The 17,786-nt window shown below is 44.4% G+C and overlaps 1 protein-coding gene and 1 long non-coding RNA gene across 4 annotated transcripts; one reads left to right on the top strand and one right to left on the bottom strand.

Annotated features, from left to right (window-relative positions):
- Positions 1-5: 5 nt before the first annotated feature.
- On the top strand, positions 6-7,972 carry zdhhc5a (zinc finger DHHC-type palmitoyltransferase 5a; the record flags this gene model as incomplete). The annotated part of the gene is made up of 7 exons (XM_062478207.1): positions 6-41; positions 665-760; positions 931-1,053; positions 1,433-1,550; positions 1,793-1,905; positions 4,306-5,345; positions 5,944-7,972. Coding segments are annotated over 7 exons (1,761 nt in total), but the record flags the coding sequence as incomplete, so codon positions are not given.
- Positions 7,973-9,782: 1,810 nt separating this feature from the next.
- On the bottom strand, positions 9,783-14,333 carry LOC134034161 (uncharacterized). Of its 3 annotated transcripts, none has more exons than XR_009932202.1 (5): positions 14,050-14,333; positions 11,588-11,720; positions 10,481-10,701; positions 10,307-10,382; positions 9,783-10,184 (listed from the first exon to the last, which is right to left on the bottom strand). It is a non-coding gene; the product is annotated as an uncharacterized LOC134034161 (long non-coding RNA). The 3 variants fall into 3 exon arrangements; XR_009932200.1 differs by lacking the exon at positions 14,050-14,333 and adding an exon at positions 11,782-11,938 and having other exon boundaries at positions 11,588-11,659; XR_009932201.1 differs by having other exon boundaries at positions 10,481-11,720.
- Between the last annotated feature and the right edge of the window lie 3,453 nt (positions 14,334-17,786).

Below are 17,786 nucleotides of genomic sequence, written 5' to 3'. Positions count from 1 at the left end.
ACATTGTACTGGTGGCCCGGGGGAGAACCACCAATGAACAGGTAGCACCCTGCTCTAGAACCTTAGAGAACCCCCGCTCTGGACCAGAGCCTCTCATTGGAACTCATCTTTAAACTCCCTGTGTTTGTCAGATTTATTTATTTATTAACTCCCATATGTGTGTGCGTGTGCACGTGGAGGGGGAGTTAGAGTGTGTGTGTGAGCCTGTACCCTGTTTGTGCTTCTATTGCCAGGAGGGCAAACTGTTTAATCTTTACACCGCCCTCTAATCCTTAACATAATAACATAACCAGCCTCTCCTCCCCCCGCCCCCCGCCTGTGGCCTCCCTCCCTCTCTCTCTCTCCCTTTTTTCCTGAATGAAAATGTACAGCTCATAATCTAATCAAGCAGGAGGGGGATAATCCCTCCCCCCCTCCCTCCCCTAACCCCCTCCCTCCCCCCCTCCCTCCCCTAACCCCCCTGTTTTAGTTGTTGTCTTTGGCTGTTGACAGACGCCATGTTTAACCAGGAATGTAGTCATCATTGTCTTTTCTCTCTTTCTCTTCTTGTTCTTTCCATTTTTTCTTTCTCTGTTCTTTTTTATATCTTTTCTCCCCCCCCCCCTCTTTTTATGTCGTTCTCTTTTCCTCTCCCCCCCCCCCCCCCTCTCTCTCTCTCTCTCAGGTGACGGGGAAGTTCCGAGGAGGAGTGAACCCCTTCACTAACGGCTGCTGGAACAACGTCTCCCACGTTCTCTGCAGTTCCCAGGCCCCCAGGTACCTCACTCTCCATCTCTCTCTATCTCTCTCTCTCTCTCTACCTCTCTCTCTTTCCCTTTCTCTCCCCCTCTCCATCTCTCCCTCTAACCTTTTCTCTGTTTCTAAGTCAGTCATCCCTGATGTCCCTCCTTCTCTTGCTCCTCCATTTCCTGCTTCCTGTGTGTCAGGTACCTGGGCAGGAAGAGGCGTGTCCAGACTGTGGCGGTCCAGCCGCCCTTCCTGCGGCCACAGCTCACAGAAGACCAGCTGGCCGCCAAGGTGCTTGACAACGGTATCCAAGGAGACCTGCATCGGGTACGACACAATAAAGACCTGAACACAGAGACACGGAATTACATGACGGGAAACACACACTTTGACGTGCACACAGAAAATACATACACACAATCAGACACAGACACATTGGTACAGAATAGGAAACAGAAGATACACACACACACACAAACACACACACACACAGTCAGGCACAGAAAAACATGCAGACAGAAAACAGGATTCACACACTCACTCACTCACACAGATAATATATACTCAAAGTTCCCCTCATAGATGTACTCAAGGATACACACACACACACACACACTCTAGTCATATCCCCCCACTGCTCTCACTGTTGATGCTCTCCAATTGCCTCTGTTGCATAATATTCCATATATAAATATATTGTCTCCAGTCTAAGAGTAGTCTCGAGATGATGGAGAGCCAGTCATGTGACGCGGAGCCCCCTCCCCCTCCCAAACCTGAGCTCAGATACCCTGGGCTGAGCAGGAGCACCGCTGCACACACCGAGGGTACGCTACGCCACACACATGCACACACTCTCACACACACACATGCTTTACTGGGTGTTACTGGTATTTTACATGTAAATTCTATACATTCCACCTCTGTTCTCTATCCTTCCCCCTCTCTCTCTCTCCCTCTCTCTCTCCCTCTCTCTCTCTCTCTCTCTCTCTCTCTCTCTCTCTCTCTCTCTCTCTCTCTCTCTCTCTCTCTCTCTCTCTCTCTGTCTCTCTCGTTCTCTTCTCCACAGAGAGTAGTCTGCTGAACAAAGCCCCACCCACTCCCACCATGTACAAGTACAGACCCACCTATAGCAGCCCAGGAAAGAACCATACCGCCCTCACACACGCCTATGCCAACCAGGTAACACACATGCTAGAGACACACAAATACAGACACACATACTGCAATCAGCACACACACTAACTACAATCTCCCACCATACACACACTCATAATAACTCACATATAGACTATAACACAACACACACACACACACCAACATCACTGCTCGCATCATCCTTTGAAAGGGATTTAGCATTTTTTTCTGGTTTTGATTTGCTCTAATTTATGTTTGCATCCGATTGGTTAATGCGTCTGTGTCTCTCCTCTTGTTTGGCTGTCCTCCATGTTGATTTGATCACTCAGTGGCTTTCTCTTGATCAGTATCAGTAAGTGCATCACACACTCCTTATTTTCTTTCTTTTCCTTTTGAACTCATCCCCTCAGCCTGTGTGTCTATCCAACTGCTTTTGTTTTGTGTCATTTTTCATACCCCCCACCCCTAGGGTGCAGACCCAAACCGACAGAAAAGCCCCCCCCCTCTCTTACTTTATTGGGTGTGCTCAAGCCTTCGGCGAGAGCACAACTTTTGTTCTCTCACATATATATTTATTATTATTTATTTTTGCCCCCCTAAATCTTTGTCAATATTTGGCCTACATAGACAACCTAGGTGTCAAAAGTTTCGTCTTGGTAGCGATTGAGTTGCTTGTATTTTTATTTACGTTCCGTTGCATGGTTTAGTTAAGTTTTTGTGCCAAAAAGTGAAGCTAACGGTGGCTAATTTGCTAGCCACAGTCACTGACGTTACTAACGTCACTACGTCACTAACGTCACGAAAACACGCGTGACTACCTGTAGCAGAACATTCGTTTCGCATCTGTTAACTTGGGGGATAGCTAGGCTAACTATAGCTTTACTGCAAGGCAGCTGCAGAAACGCCACAAGCAAAGAGGCCAGGGTGATAACTATTTACTCATTTTACTTTGTGATGTGAAACACAATTGTGAAATGTAATGTACAATATTAGCTGATATTATTAAGGAAGTAGGCCCACATCTACTTTCGGAAACGGTAGTCTACTATTTCACTGAAGCATTAGCATGACATTAGCCTCTGTTGCCCGGGCAACACATAGCTACTACAGTGGTCTATGATGCATCTGTTTTCAATCGTTAAAATAAACATTCCTCACAAATACATTTTCGTTGTAGGATTTATTATGACATTACATTACAAGTAAACGATTTGTTGGTGAAATTATCATTACCTGTGGTTTCAAACCGGTGTTGCTCACTGAAACGCTGTAGCCTACGCGAGACACTACAAAAACATCTACACAGCTGTATAGTAGGAAGTCAAACGGCGACAGAACATGTTCGGCACTCCCCTTACTTAAATCAAAAATCTATCTAACTACTAACCTTCAGCCTAAACCGTACAACGGAACGTTCAATCGAATTCAACCAACGCAATCGCTACCAAGACGAACACAGCAGTAGTCTAGTACTGTACCGTAGTAGTAGAATTTACCGGGGCAGCTTCTCCACACAGGGCTATATCGCATTTTTGCGTTGTTACTGACAATGATCGCTACCAGTGAGCTTTTTATGAATGAGCGATTTTCCACTAAATAAATGTCAAGCTTATTTACGTTTTTGGGGGCATTTTTTCAGTTAGCAGATGGTAATGTTTGAATCGCGATTCCATCTTCTACTGCCGGTAACGTAGAATAATCTTCAAAGGGGGTTCTTTATTAATGAATTAATGCAATATGAGTAGGCTAAATGCCTGAAAATATCACGAGAAGGGAAAACTTAAAAGGACGTTTAAGTCATAGAGATTAGGTCAATTTTTACACCGGTCTGCCAAATTTATTCGTTTTGATTCAGCTAGGCTGCCTCTTGCAGGGGAAATGAGAAGACATCATATTTCATTCTACACTTAACTCGTATTTTGAGTTGTAAATTAGCAGCAAAAAAAAGATGCTTTTAAATCTGTAATTTTTATAAATAATAAGTAGGCCCTATGCATTTTTATATAAAATATACAGAAATATCAGTTGTAAAAAAATCATTAAAAAACGGACCCCTGTGCAACCGACGCAAGCAAGCACACCCTACAATTTCCCCAGAAATTGTACCCTCTCTAGTTAGTTGATTACTTTTGTTTTGTCTATTGTAGTACACAGTTTCTGCTCTTCCCCTATGTGGCCACTAGAGGACGCCAGAGGGCTGTTATACTTCCCAGGCTGTGTTTCCCTGTCTGTCCACTAGATGGAGCCAGAGTGCAGTAACGTCAGTTTCCTGGTCTGTGTTGTCCATAGCTTAGTGGTGACCTGTGAGAGTGCTCTACAATCTGACCTGTCTTTCACCTGTCCTGTTCAGTACCTTCACCTACGAGGTTTAACGGTCAAGTGTAACATTAACACAACTGTGTCTACCTTTCTTCGCCCCTCCCTCTCTTCCTCTCCTCCCCCCAGATAAGTCGAGGAGAGAGTCTGAAGGAGTCGTCCTCCCTCCTCCAGACCAGTCAGCAGGCAGGCTTCCGCTCCGAGCCCAGCCTCGACGTTCCTCCGGGGGACAGGGGGGGAGGCGGGGGGGACAGGGGGGGAGGAGGAGGGGGAGGAGCCCCGGGTATCCCTGGTTATTCCCTTGGGGGGCGGTCCTACCCCTCCTTCTCAGACCCCACTGTTCTAGCCGGAGGGGGCGTGGCCTCCCGTTCCTCAAGCGTTCGCTCCACCCACATCTCCACCCACGTCTCCGAGGCAACCACCTCAACAAGCTACAAGAGCCTGGCCAATCAGAGCCCTCCTCCACGGAACGGGAGCCTATCGTACGACAGCCTGCTCACGCCCTCCGACAGCCCGGATTTTGAGTCGGCTGCCCCTGAGCTGAGCCCCGGGAGATCCCGTACGCCTGCCCCGCCAGGCCACGCCCCCTCTCTGGGCTACAGCTCTCCCTACCTATCAGCTCAGATCACCCAGCAGAGGGAGGCGGAGCTCCACAATAACTCCGCCCTCCTCTGCTCCCCCCACCGTTCCACCCACTACCTTCACCGCTCTTCCTCCTCCTCCTCCCCTCCCCCTCCTCCCCCAGAAAGGGAACGCCTCCTCCACGAGGCCTCCCACCACCACCACCGCCACCCCCACCAGCCCCCACCCTCTTCCTCCGCCCCTCTGCCCCCCGGTGGTATCCCCCACCACCATCACCACCATCACCATCACCATAGCAGCAGCGGACACAGCTCCCGCCCCCCCCGCTTCTCCCGCCCCCCCGTCTTATCCGAGTCGGGGGCCCCCCACCACTACCCGTACCGCACACGCTCCACGGACACGCCTCTGGCGCCCTCCACCCACCCCCCCCGCGGCCCCCACCCCCCTCCCCTGGGCAAGTCGCTGTCCTACTCCAGCGCGGCGGCTGCAGAGATGCAGTACCGCATGGTCCACAAAGCCTCGGCCTCGGCAGGACAGGGGGGAGGAGGAGGGATGGGGGGAGGAGGAGGAGGGATCCAGGCCCCTAAGTGAGTATCGCTCCTTGTCACCTGCTGACTGCTACTGCCTGATTGCCTCCTCTTCCTCCTCCTCCTCCTCCTCTTCCTCCTCCCAGACTCCTGTGAGTGCTGCCTTATCCTTTATCTTCTTCTTTATCTCGTTCCTCCACTTCGTGCTCTCGTTTGTGTTTCTGCTGTATTATCATGTGTCTTGTTCTGTCTCGCTTTAGTTGTTCGCACATTGACTGTGTGTGTGTGTGTTGTGTGTGTGTCTGTGTGTGCGCACACACGTGTATGTTCTTTGGTTCTGATAACGTGTAGATTAGGTGACACAGGCCCCTGCATGTGTTGGACTGCTGTGACCATAATGATTGCTGTTGTATGACCTACCCTTCCCCCATCACCTGTAAATATGTCACCTCCCTCCTCGTGTTAGAGAAGGATGGTCCAGTTGTCGGTCCAGTTGTCTGCCTGGGTTGTCCCTGCATGAACACACACTCAGATGGCCATTTAGGGTGTTAGGTTTATTATAATTGTTTGAATGGTGTGATTGATGTGCAATTGGTATAGTTGGTGTGGATTTCTCTCTCTCTCCTCTCATTTTCTCTCATCTCTTCATTTCTGATAGAGATGAGATTCAGATGAAGTCTTTCAGCCGGACCAATGGACAGCCCAGGTCTTCCCTCTCCCAATCCCCTGCCTCCTCCACTCCTTCCTCCCCCTCTCACCCAATCAGCGTGTCCTCCCGGCCTGGACAGGCCCATCCCAGCGCAGCGGCCACCCAGAGCCCCGCCCACAAGACAGGGGGCGGGGTGAAGAAGGTGACTGGCGTCGGAGGGACGACCTATGAGATTTCAGTCTGAGATATGAGATGACCAATGGCTGCAGAGATGAATCGATGGATGGAGGGACATGCAGGAGGATGTGATGTAGAGACACTTGGAAAGAGGAATGAGGAGGAAGAGAGAAACTCTCTGTGATTTTAGACTCCTGCTCCTCAAGGAGCCATCGAGCTGACTGACAGGCTGGTCAGCCAACCACAGACGAGAACACTGCAAACCTTCATCAGGTGGGTGATCCAGCCAGCCAATCATATCCCTAGAGTGGTTGGATTACATTTTACATTTTAGTCATTTGGCAGACGCTCTTATCCAGAGCGACTTACAGTAAGTACAGGGACATTCCCCCGAGGCAAGTAGGGTGAAGTGCCTTGCCCAAGGACACAACGTCATTGGCCTGGTGGGGAATCGAACCGGCAACCTTCTGATTACTAGACCGATTCCCTAACCGCTCAGCCACCTGACTCCCCGGATTATCCCCGGACTCCCCGGACTCCACGGATTATCTGACAATCCACCAATAGATGGGCTCTAAAAGACTGGATTTGCCTTTTGAAAGAAGAAAGAAAATCAAACCTGTTCAAAGAAGAACAATGTAGATTTCATGAAGTGTATTGATTCTTTGTCTGTACAAAAATAAAATGGTTAGGAGATGGGGAGTTTCACTATGTGGCATTATAAGGGACATTGCAGCATGCACTAGCCACTATGGACCACTGTGATGGCTAAGGACCTCGCTGTCATTGTCATTTGACCAATCAGAATGGAAAATGCTGAAGTCTGACTATGGGACAAGATAGTGTCAGAAGCAGCCTTTTCTAGACAAACTGAGCCTTGGAAATCAAGGGAAAATTATTGTTATTGTTGTATTTTTATTTTACTTATTTAATTTGTAAAATTGTTATTTTATATGGATTTATATATAAATATGGCTCTTGATGAGATCAAGTTTTTTATGGGCCGAATAAAGGGTTGTGTTGAGTCCTTCAAACTATAGAAAGTTCTTACTTAATTGTACATGATGGCTGCACAGGTGAAATAAAAGGCTGAGTTCTTCATGGGAATCAAGGCATTTCATAAAGGAAGATGTAGCATTTGGGATAGACAATAACCACTTCAGAACGATCTTCTTGTACAATGTTTACCTCTATGCGAAATGTTCATGTTTGTGGATCCTGATATGAGGTATATTTGATTAAATCCTCCTGGTGCACTGCCTGGGTGGAGTTGACAAAACAATGGTTGAGTATGTCCAAACTCTGTCCACCTAGGGTCCTTCTGAAAATAATCAAGCACCCCTGTTTGACATCTCTGTCTGCCTTTGACTAGCTGGACCAATCAGAGAACAGTGCTAGGATCAGATGCTTGTTGCAGCCAACTAGTGTGAAAGATCTATCATCACTATGTTCTTATTGGTTCATGGTCTAACCAATGAGATAAACAGCTGAAAAATCTTTTAACAGCCTTTTTATATTTTTATTTCTATTCTGTAATTTAGTTTTTGCAAGATATTCAGACAATTTTCAGGGCAGTGCTTTAGACTGACGGTTTGACCAGTCAAGAGTAAAGGACAGAGGATTGGGCTGGGTATTAGTGCATGTCGCCCAATGAGAGGGCAAAGGTGTTTGACGGTCATTGGCACAACAGCCAATGCCCTTGTAGAAATGCTCCACAAGGAGAAGGAAGAGGAGGGGTGAGGAGTGCTGCACAGTGGGTGTTTTTAAAAGCTGAAAAATGACAAATGTGTTATGTATAACCCACTGAGGGTGTGTGTATGTGCGTGTGTGTTTGATCATTGGTAATAAACTCTCAAAGTTTGTTTGTTCCAGTTTCAATTTCACCATCAAGGGTCCTCTAGGTTAAATGGTTGTCAGTTTTACTTGGATTTTTCACAATGGCTAAAACATGAATTCCCATTTTCTGAACCAAATGCTCAGTGGCCTAAACCTATTTGTCGACTCAATCACTCCTTTTGGCAATACCTTAACCCTTGTGTTATCTTCGGGTCATTCTGACCCATCAGTCATTGTGACCCACCGTCGTATTGCGACAAATTTACCTCATACAAAAACAAAGTGAAGCATTTTCTTTTAACTGTCGGGCTGTCTCAGACCCCCCACATTGGAATGGTTAAAAGAAAATTATTTTTATTTGTTTTTGTATTGGGTAAAATTGGGTAAACACAACGATGGTTCGTTATGAACCTTTGGGTCATGTGACCCGAAGGCAGCACGAGGGTTAAGCAGCTTCAGATAGACACCCTTCTAAAATCTCATCTCCTCTTTCAGCAAAACTAAGTACATTCTACTAAAACACATTTTTTTGCACTGTAATGAACTTGTGTTGCAAAATGGTTAAGGCTAAGATACAGCAAAGCATTGTTGTAACCACCAGTGTCTTTTGAAGGAATTAACATTGTTAGTAGTAAAAACAAGTAGTTTTTTAGGGACCTCAAATCGCTCATCCAAACAACGTCAAAAATGTGTGTGTGTGCAGGAGTGAACCAGTCAGAGTGTACAGTTTCCTTGATGCTCTTGTTCATTTATTCTGTTTTCCCTCAACTACTTATGGAGGAAATCTTATCAAAATGTAAACTTTGTGAGGTTTCAAACTTTCACGTTCACTTTCAATAGAAGGAAGTTTGTCTGCTCTTACGCCTCCGTCAGTGGCTTGAGGTTGGCCACAGTCTCTTTTCTCCCATTTCAGTAGGCAAATTGCTTTTGCAATATACTAATTTACTAGCCTGACTTTGTCATACTCATAATTCTAGTCAGAACCAATTAGAGCAACGTAGTAGCCTATGTTAACTTTGACCGAATCCCGTAGGAAGGACGGCAAGAACATATTTTCCATCGACAAATGCCTTGATTGCGTTTCTCTGTTCCTCTTTCAAAATTAATGCGCTGTCGATGTCTTCTAAAACAGACTCGATGGCAGAATCATAACATCCCAGATCTCCAGCAGTATGTTTGTTCAAAACAAATTCAACTTAAGCGCTCTTTTGTGACGTGGGTGATTACGTTACTGTTGTTCATCTGTCCATCATCATATAAAGCCCGCCCTGGCAATTTCATTGGTCCGCCCAGATTTGGGTTTTCTGTAGTTGTCCACAATACGAGACCCTCCAGACCCAACTTCCCGACCAAATTTTTTTGTGGGCGGGACGAAGTTGGGCTGGCAGCCAGGCTACTAATTTACATATTCAGCAATGCGAAATATGAGGCTCCAGGAAATACACTTGTGTGTGAAACAAGCAGTTAAAAAAAGATCCTGATTCCACCTTAATTGTAGGTGATTAAGTTCAATACACTTTATTAAGTCCTGAATGAGATACCAGCATTGACACAATCATTATCAAATGTTATTAAATGTCCATGCTACGTCAGACCTATGTGCATATTTTCACACGAGTAAGACGACATTCATAGTATTTTTCAACTTTTCTTTCTATTTTAAAGCATATTTGAAAGGAAAAAAAACATTTGATTAATGTTCTACTCTATTGTAAATAAACTAGTACGTAGATTGATCAACAACTGATAAGCAAAATTACATTTGGTGTCAAACACCTTCACTTGCATGACTCGTTACTTTCAAATACATTTAGTAAAGGATGGCTAATGAAATATAATGTCAAACAACTGTGCTTTATTATCCTTTTATCATACAGGTTGTCAGTCACAGCCTTAACGAGTCATTAGGGATCATTATAGCTTACATAGCTTTGCACATTTTACTCATCTTCCTCCCAAAGTGTGCCATATTTCACCCGTACAATTTTAAGTTGGCCATTGACTTCTTTGACGACTACGCTGATGTCAGAGGGCAGTTCCCTTCTGACCTCATACAAATGTGGCTTGTCTGCTCTGAAGACTATTATTTCAACCTGGCCTTTTTCAGTGCCAGAATGTGCGACGTCTCCTGGCTTGACTTTCTCTTCATTGGTGGTTCCACCTGGCCCGTGGATTTGAATCAGAAGAACTTCATTGGACGCATTTGCCACATGGGTGTTATGGTGAATCGAGTTAGCCTGTGAGAATGGATATAAAAGCATATGAGACACAATAACGTAATATTGAAGCTTGTGTGATATTTGTATTAGAATAGCCTATAGGCCTACTATTTTCCCTGAAAAAATATGTTTATTCATACAATGGCCACCCCGATTCCAGTAGCAGCACCAGCCGCACCAGAAACAGCACCAACAATAGCAGCAATAAAAGCCATTCTGCAATCACAAAATAAACAAATGGTTATAAAACTAGGCCTAGATTGTTTGCAAGATAAACCAAAGGTGCATTAGTTTAACAAACAGATAATACTTACTCGTTTTCTTTTGTGTCTGATGTCCGTCTATTAACAATTTTCTGTCTGTGATGTAGAGACACTTGGAAAGAGGAATGAGGAGGAAGAGAGAAACTCTCTGTGATTTTAGACTCCTGCTCCTCAAGGAGCCATCGAGCTGACTGACAGGCTGGTCAGCCAACCACAGACGAGAACACTGCAAACCTTCATCAGGTGGGTGATCCAGCCAGCCAATCATATCCCTAGAGTGGTTGGATTACATTTTACATTTTAGTCATTTGGCAGACGCTCTTATCCAGAGCGACTTACAGTAAGTACAGGGACATTCCCCCGAGGCAAGTAGGGTGAAGTGCCTTGCCCAAGGACACAACGTCATTGGCCTGGTGGGGAATCGAACCGGCAACCTTCTGATTACTAGACCGATTCCCTAACCGCTCAGCCACCTGACTCCCCGGATTATCCCCGGACTCCCCGGACTCCACGGATTATCTGACAATCCACCAATAGATGGGCTCTAAAAGACTGGATTTGCCTTTTGAAAGAAGAAAGAAAATCAAACCTGTTCAAAGAAGAACAATGTAGATTTCATGAAGTGTATTGATTCTTTGTCTGTACAAAAATAAAATGGTTAGGAGATGGGGAGTTTCACTATGTGGCATTATAAGGGACATTGCAGCATGCACTAGCCACTATGGACCACTGTGATGGCTAAGGACCTCGCTGTCATTGTCATTTGACCAATCAGAATGGAAAATGCTGAAGTCTGACTATGGGACAAGATAGTGTCAGAAGCAGCCTTTTCTAGACAAACTGAGCCTTGGAAATCAAGGGAAAATTATTGTTATTGTTGTATTTTTATTTTACTTATTTAATTTGTAAAATTGTTATTTTATATGGATTTATATATAAATATGGCTCTTGATGAGATCAAGTTTTTTATGGGCCGAATAAAGGGTTGTGTTGAGTCCTTCAAACTATAGAAAGTTCTTACTTAATTGTACATGATGGCTGCACAGGTGAAATAAAAGGCTGAGTTCTTCATGGGAATCAAGGCATTTCATAAAGGAAGATGTAGCATTTGGGATAGACAATAACCACTTCAGAACGATCTTCTTGTACAATGTTTACCTCTATGCGAAATGTTCATGTTTGTGGATCCTGATATGAGGTATATTTGATTAAATCCTCCTGGTGCACTGCCTGGGTGGAGTTGACAAAACAATGGTTGAGTATGTCCAAACTCTGTCCACCTAGGGTCCTTCTGAAAATTGTTTGCAAGATAAACCAAAGGTGCATTAGTTTAACAAACAGATAATACTTACTCGTTTTCTTTTGTGTCTGATGTCCGTCTATTAACAATTTTCTGTCTGTTACTGTTGTCTGGATGAGAGTGTCAGTGAGTCAATGGGGAAACTAATGGCAGTATTTATGGGCATTTATGTGGGGGAGGACTCCCCTCAAAACTCCTGTTTTGAGGGATTGTGATTGCTTTCAGTTTCAGTTTATCCAGTACCGCCTCTCCCATAACGCGCACTACGCGCTGTGCGTAGGGCACCAAGTCCTGAGGGGGCACCAAAAAATTGCCAACTCAAAAATCATCATAGTACTAATAATTATAATGCCGATATTATATCAGCCCCCCCCCTCAAAACAAATACACACTCAACTTCCCAAGCTCGCCCTTTCCTATCTCAGTGGCCTGACGAACTTTGACAGTAGGGTCAACTTTTCGAAAATGGCCTCAAAAAGACAACAGGAGTCAGGGGCAGAAATAAGAAAGAGAAAGAAACTGCGAAATGATGCCCGTGCATCACTTTCAGGTAAGTCCATGTTTAATCATTGTTAAATACGGGAAATGTGCTGCTTATTTTATGGTTAGCCTATGCATACACCTTGAACTAGCTGACGTTATTGCTAATGTTAGCACACTCAAATATGTTAGGTGCAAGCTAAATTGAGATTTTACTGTTAAACATTATCTATGCATTTTACAAGTAACTGACGCCAGCTAGCTGTTACTTTACATTCTATGATGCTTTTATATTCGATTTATCAAATCGTTTTTAAATGAGTAATAAAGGTGGAGAGCTCCTTGGCTGCATGCTTTCAGTTTTAAATGTTTATAATTTGGAAAACCAGGCTAAGAAACGTAAGGGTGGGGCTGAAGCATTAAGAGACAAAAATACAACACCTTCTCTAGACAAGGTTTTACCAATTGAAAACCGGCTGCTTATTTTACATGAAGCTCAAAAACGATTTTGCGCTCAAATAAAGGCCAAAACTTTTAGCTCGCGCGTGTTGCGCGCTCGCATTACGTTGGGAACTCCGTAACTAGCATCACATCAAACACAGAATGTGGATGCATTGGCAGGGCAGCTGTGGTGGCGTATAAGGGGGCCAGTTCTGGTGGTCCGGTCTGGATCAAAGTCCAGGGCCTATTTTTACTCCCAGTCCGTCCCTGCCAAGCCCTGATCAACCACCCTCAACCAGCTGTTTAGGGACAGATACACAGCAGATAACCACCACCTCTCAATAGGTGTTACATTGTGATGCTGCTGTTGTGTTAGGCTATTGGTATTGAGTTATATGTTTGGTAATAAAAAGTTAAACTGGCAAAAACAATCGTTTTTTTTTAGGGGGTGGGCATCATAAAGGAATTATGCTTAGGGCACCAAAATGGCTAGCAGCGGCACTGAGTTTATCAGTTAACCCCTTAGTGGCACCAGGTTTGGGAATGCAGCAGCGGCTAGAAGAAAGACAGATCGGTTGCATTACGTAAACTTAGTGTTAAAAAAAAGCGATTCCATAAAAACTTGCTGAGTAAGCCTGGCAGAGGGAAACTCCAAGACACATGCACACACACACGAGCAAGTTATGCAGGGGAGTTAGCCAATGAAGAGACATGGGACAACTGCATGCAGTGGCGGAGCCAGGGAATTTCCATTGGGGTGGCCAGGATGGGGCCAGTGATAATTTTTGGGTGGCAAGCATGTGTCTCACCAGGCGATGCAGAGCTATTTTAGACACATATAGGAAACATCTCAACATTATTCGGAATTCAGGTGAAAAAAAAGAATACACTTATTCTGTATTCATACTTGCACTTTCAACCTGACCTGTATATGAATAGACACACTTTAAGCCAATTGTAAATAAGATAACATCATATCAAGCTGTACTATATGTGAGTCTCTATACTGTATACCTGGAGGTCCATTTAAGTTGCTGCTCTCTGGGGGCTCCTCATCCTCACTCTCTGCCTGTTTTTTCTCCATCTCATCCTCATTCTTTGCCTTAGCTGTCTTCTTTCCACTTGCCCTGAAGAAGGACGCTATGTCTGCCTTCTTCCTCTTCATTATTTTTCCCTCTTTAATGACACCTATCCAAAATGCATACTGTATATACCTGACACAATCATAACACGTTCTGGCAACGTAGTTATCAAATACAGCATAGCATATAGCAATTTTAACAGTTTACTATGTTCTCCTCCGATCTAGCTTGCTTCTAAACTTCGCAAAATAGATAGTCATGGGTGGGATAGTCACAGTTATTAGAAGACAAAAACAACATCCATTATGATATCATACCTTTCTGTTTTGCGTTTCTTCACTTAGCCGCAGGTGCCGGTCGAAGCGTCAGGTGGTAACAGGCATTCTCAGGCCATGCTTGAGCCGTTTAATTCAAATACAGGATGTGTGCGCGCTGCGCGTGGCTAAAGGGTCCGACAGTGTACTAGCGGTGCGAGAAAGGTTCCGCATTTTTCCACAGCCGTCAAAACTTTTAACCGCTCTGATGTGGTGCTTGGGGTGGCCAATGGGGTGGCCGAGATTCTACGGGGGGTGGCCGTGGCCACCCCCGGCCACCCCCTGGCTCCGCCATTGACTGCATGTCTGTATGATGATTGTGTATGGACCAATGACTATGGAGAACTGTGTTGTATAAATTGGGTTGGCATGGAGGCGGGTCGTCAGACAACTGATACCACCATGGCTTTGTCTCCTTGTTCCATGCAAGAGGATTTTACCCCCGCTGCCTGGTTAGGGCCAATATAACCTGTGATGTTGACGAGATTCTCTGGCCTGACCCAGACCAAAGACAGGATGCTGGGGCAGAATATTTTTGTTGTTGTTTGGTGTATTGTACTGTACAGTACATTAAGGAATAAAAAAGTACAAATGTATACATTTGTTGTGTTCATCATGTGAAAAGGTTTTTGAGGGGGAGAGCCCCAAGCAACATAGCTTATTATCGGTTCTTGTAGTATTGTTTTGAATTTCTTACTGGTGTGTAAAACTATGTTGTAGTGTGTGTGTTTTTGAGGGCTTGTGTGTCATTTCCTTTCAATCGTGTGACTTCAGAGAACTCTGTACAGAATGTACTTTCAGTTTCATCTGTGGTCTGTGTGTGGGGGAAAGTGTGCTTCTGTGTCTGAGTTCTATTTCTGCATGAATGTGCATGTGACAGTGATAGGAGTGTGTGTGTGTGTGAGTGTGTGTGTGTGTGTGTGTGAGTGTGTGTCTACTTACAGTAACATTGCAAATTCTAAGGGTTTCACCAAGCTCTAACTTTAAGAGGTATTACTTCAACTTGTATTTCAAAGAGGATTGTATGAGTACATTTACGCTTTTAGGGATCCCCTCCTCCAGAGACAGTTGGTGAAAGAGAGGTGCAGAACACAAGAGCGCAACTCAGAAAGGGTCAAAGATCTACGACGTCATTATGTGCAAATGTCTGAGACATTAAGGATGTAACCTTTTATTCTGTATAAAATGATATTGTGTTCAGCATTCCTTGCCTACAGAAAGGGGACCTTACCAAGTGAACTCTAGGCAAACTCTAGGCATCACCGAGCTTATGTAAACATGCAGACCGTCATCTTATCTGAGCATGCCATAAACTTGCTGAGTAAGCCTGGCAGAGGGAAACTCCAAGACACACGCACACAAACACACACACACGGGCAAGATGTATGCAAGATATATGCAGGGGAGTTAGCCAATGAAGAGACATGGGACAACTGCATGTCTGTATGATGATTGTGTATGGACCAATGACTATGGAGAACTGTGTTGTATAAATAGGTTGGCATGGAGGCGGGTCGTCAGACAACTGATACCACCATGGCTTTGTCTCCTTGTTCCATGCAAGAGGATTTTACCCCCGCTGCCTGGTTAGGGCCAATATAACCTGTGATGTTGACGAGATTCTCTGGCCTGACCCAGACCAAAGACGGGATGCTGTGGCAGAATATTTTGGTTGTTGTTTGGTACAGTACATTAAGTAATAACATTTTTACAAAAGTTTACATTTGTTGTGTTCATCATGTGAAACGGTTTTTGAGGGGGAGATCCCCAAGCAACATAGCTTATTATCATTTTTTGTAGTATTGTTATGAATTTCTCATAGGTGTGTAAGACGGTGTTGTAGTTTGTGTGTTTTTGAGGGCTTGTGTGTCATGTCTGAGGGCAAAGTTTGTTTTTTCAGCAGGATTGAATGGTTTTGAGTGGAGAGCTTCATTTGGACCTTAAAATAAGAAGTTTGGGGAATTGGGTGAGAAGTTATGGATTTGTGTTTGAGAAAAGGAGGCATAATTTCAAGAAATGTGTTTAAGTAATTGAGAAAAACTGTAAAATGGCCATTTATTTTCTGGATCCAGAATTGCCAAAAGCTCTCTGCAAACAAAAGCATAAAGACATCTTACCCTGTGTATTACCTTACCCAGTGTACTTATAAAGTAACCATCTGTATCTTATATCTGTTTGACAAAAGTGTTGTACCTACCCTTTCCTTTGTGAGTTAATGTAATTTAGTTTCACATTTGGGGGAGCATAACTTTGTATTTGGGGGTCGGAGAGTAGCATTAGGGGAGCATGTCATCCTATTTGGGTGGAGTTCACTTCGAGGGAAGTGTGTTCATATATGTTGGGGAAAGATTGATCAAATTATGGAGAGAGTGTTTATTTGGGGGATGTACTCATAATAGTGGGGGTGTTTTGCACTTTAGGGCCACCATAGATTTATGGATTCTTGTTATTCTCACTGTTAGATGGAAGGAGAAGATGCAAAAGGGAAATGACACATCTACACAATTTCCTTTCAATCATGTGACTTCAGAGAACTCTGTACAGAATGTACTTTCAGTTTCATCTGTGGTCTGTGTGTGTGGGAGAGTGTGCTTCTGTGTCTGAGTTCTATTTCTGCAAGAATGTGCATGTTACAGAAATAGGAGGGTGTGTGTGTGTGTGTGTGTGTGTGTGTGTGTGTGTGTGTGTGTGAGAGAGAGAGAGAGAGTGTGTCTACTTACGTAACATTGCAAATTTGCAACATCAAAAATTATGTTCGCAAAGATGCTATTCTAAGGGTTTCACCAAGATCTAACTTTAAGAGGTGTTACTTCAACTTTCTTTTACAAAGAGGATTACATGAGTACATTTACGCTTTTAGAACTTTAGTACACTGGATTTTGGCCATCATTATATTGTAAAACAAGACAGTCAGTATTAAACAGTTGGCTGATGGTAGATGGAATTAATATTGGTTACAGGTCAGTGGTAGAGCATTTGACTGCATATCAAGAGGTCAGAGTTTCACATCACCCACTGTATGTTGCTTTGGATGTGGCTCCAAAATAACATTATTAATCCCTTAATGGCCCATGTAAGGGTGATGTGCTTCCTTATGTAGTATTTAGGATCACGCTTCACCAGTGTGTTATTTATACATACACAACAGGTTAGAAATCAAATCACTATGAACAAAGCACAAAGCTGCTTTAATCTGATCATAAATCCACCTTGGACTACACCTTTTATATTCCTAAGAAGCGTTTGAGGGTGAAAACCACTGCAGCTGCTCCAGCCAAACACATCAGGCCTTTCCCTACCCCTGTTGTAGAAGAGACGTCTTTCAGAAGGATTCTCAAAAATAGAGTCGGAGACAGAATATCTTTCAACGGCAAGGTGGCTTGATGGTTTATTCAGCAAGGCAGATGCCCCCTGGCTCTTAAAGTGTTGATCAACTTCCTTCACCCCAAAAGCCCCCACTCTACATGTTCTAGTTTCTTATCAAAGCCAGTTCACCTCAGCTCTCAGTCTCCATCCTCTCATGCTTAACCCATTCCTCTATCTTCAATCTCTCCTTCTCTGGCTTCTGCTCTACGGGTTTCTCCTTCCAAACTTTGGCAAGACCCCTATTGTTCTGCTATTGAGACACTCGCACACACCCCAGTCTCCCCTAACGCTGACTCACCCTGGCCCCCCTTTCTCCTCACTGTTCTGGGGAGCCTTGCCTGCCATTTTTGAGACATGACTTCAGCCCTTGGGGA

This window comes from Osmerus eperlanus, chromosome 14 (assembly GCF_963692335.1).
Source record: "Osmerus eperlanus chromosome 14, fOsmEpe2.1, whole genome shotgun sequence".
NCBI lineage: Eukaryota > Metazoa > Chordata > Actinopteri > Osmeriformes > Osmeridae > Osmerus > Osmerus eperlanus.
The sequence above is the reverse complement of the archived record's forward strand: the minus strand, read 5'-3'. Positions and strand labels throughout refer to the sequence as shown.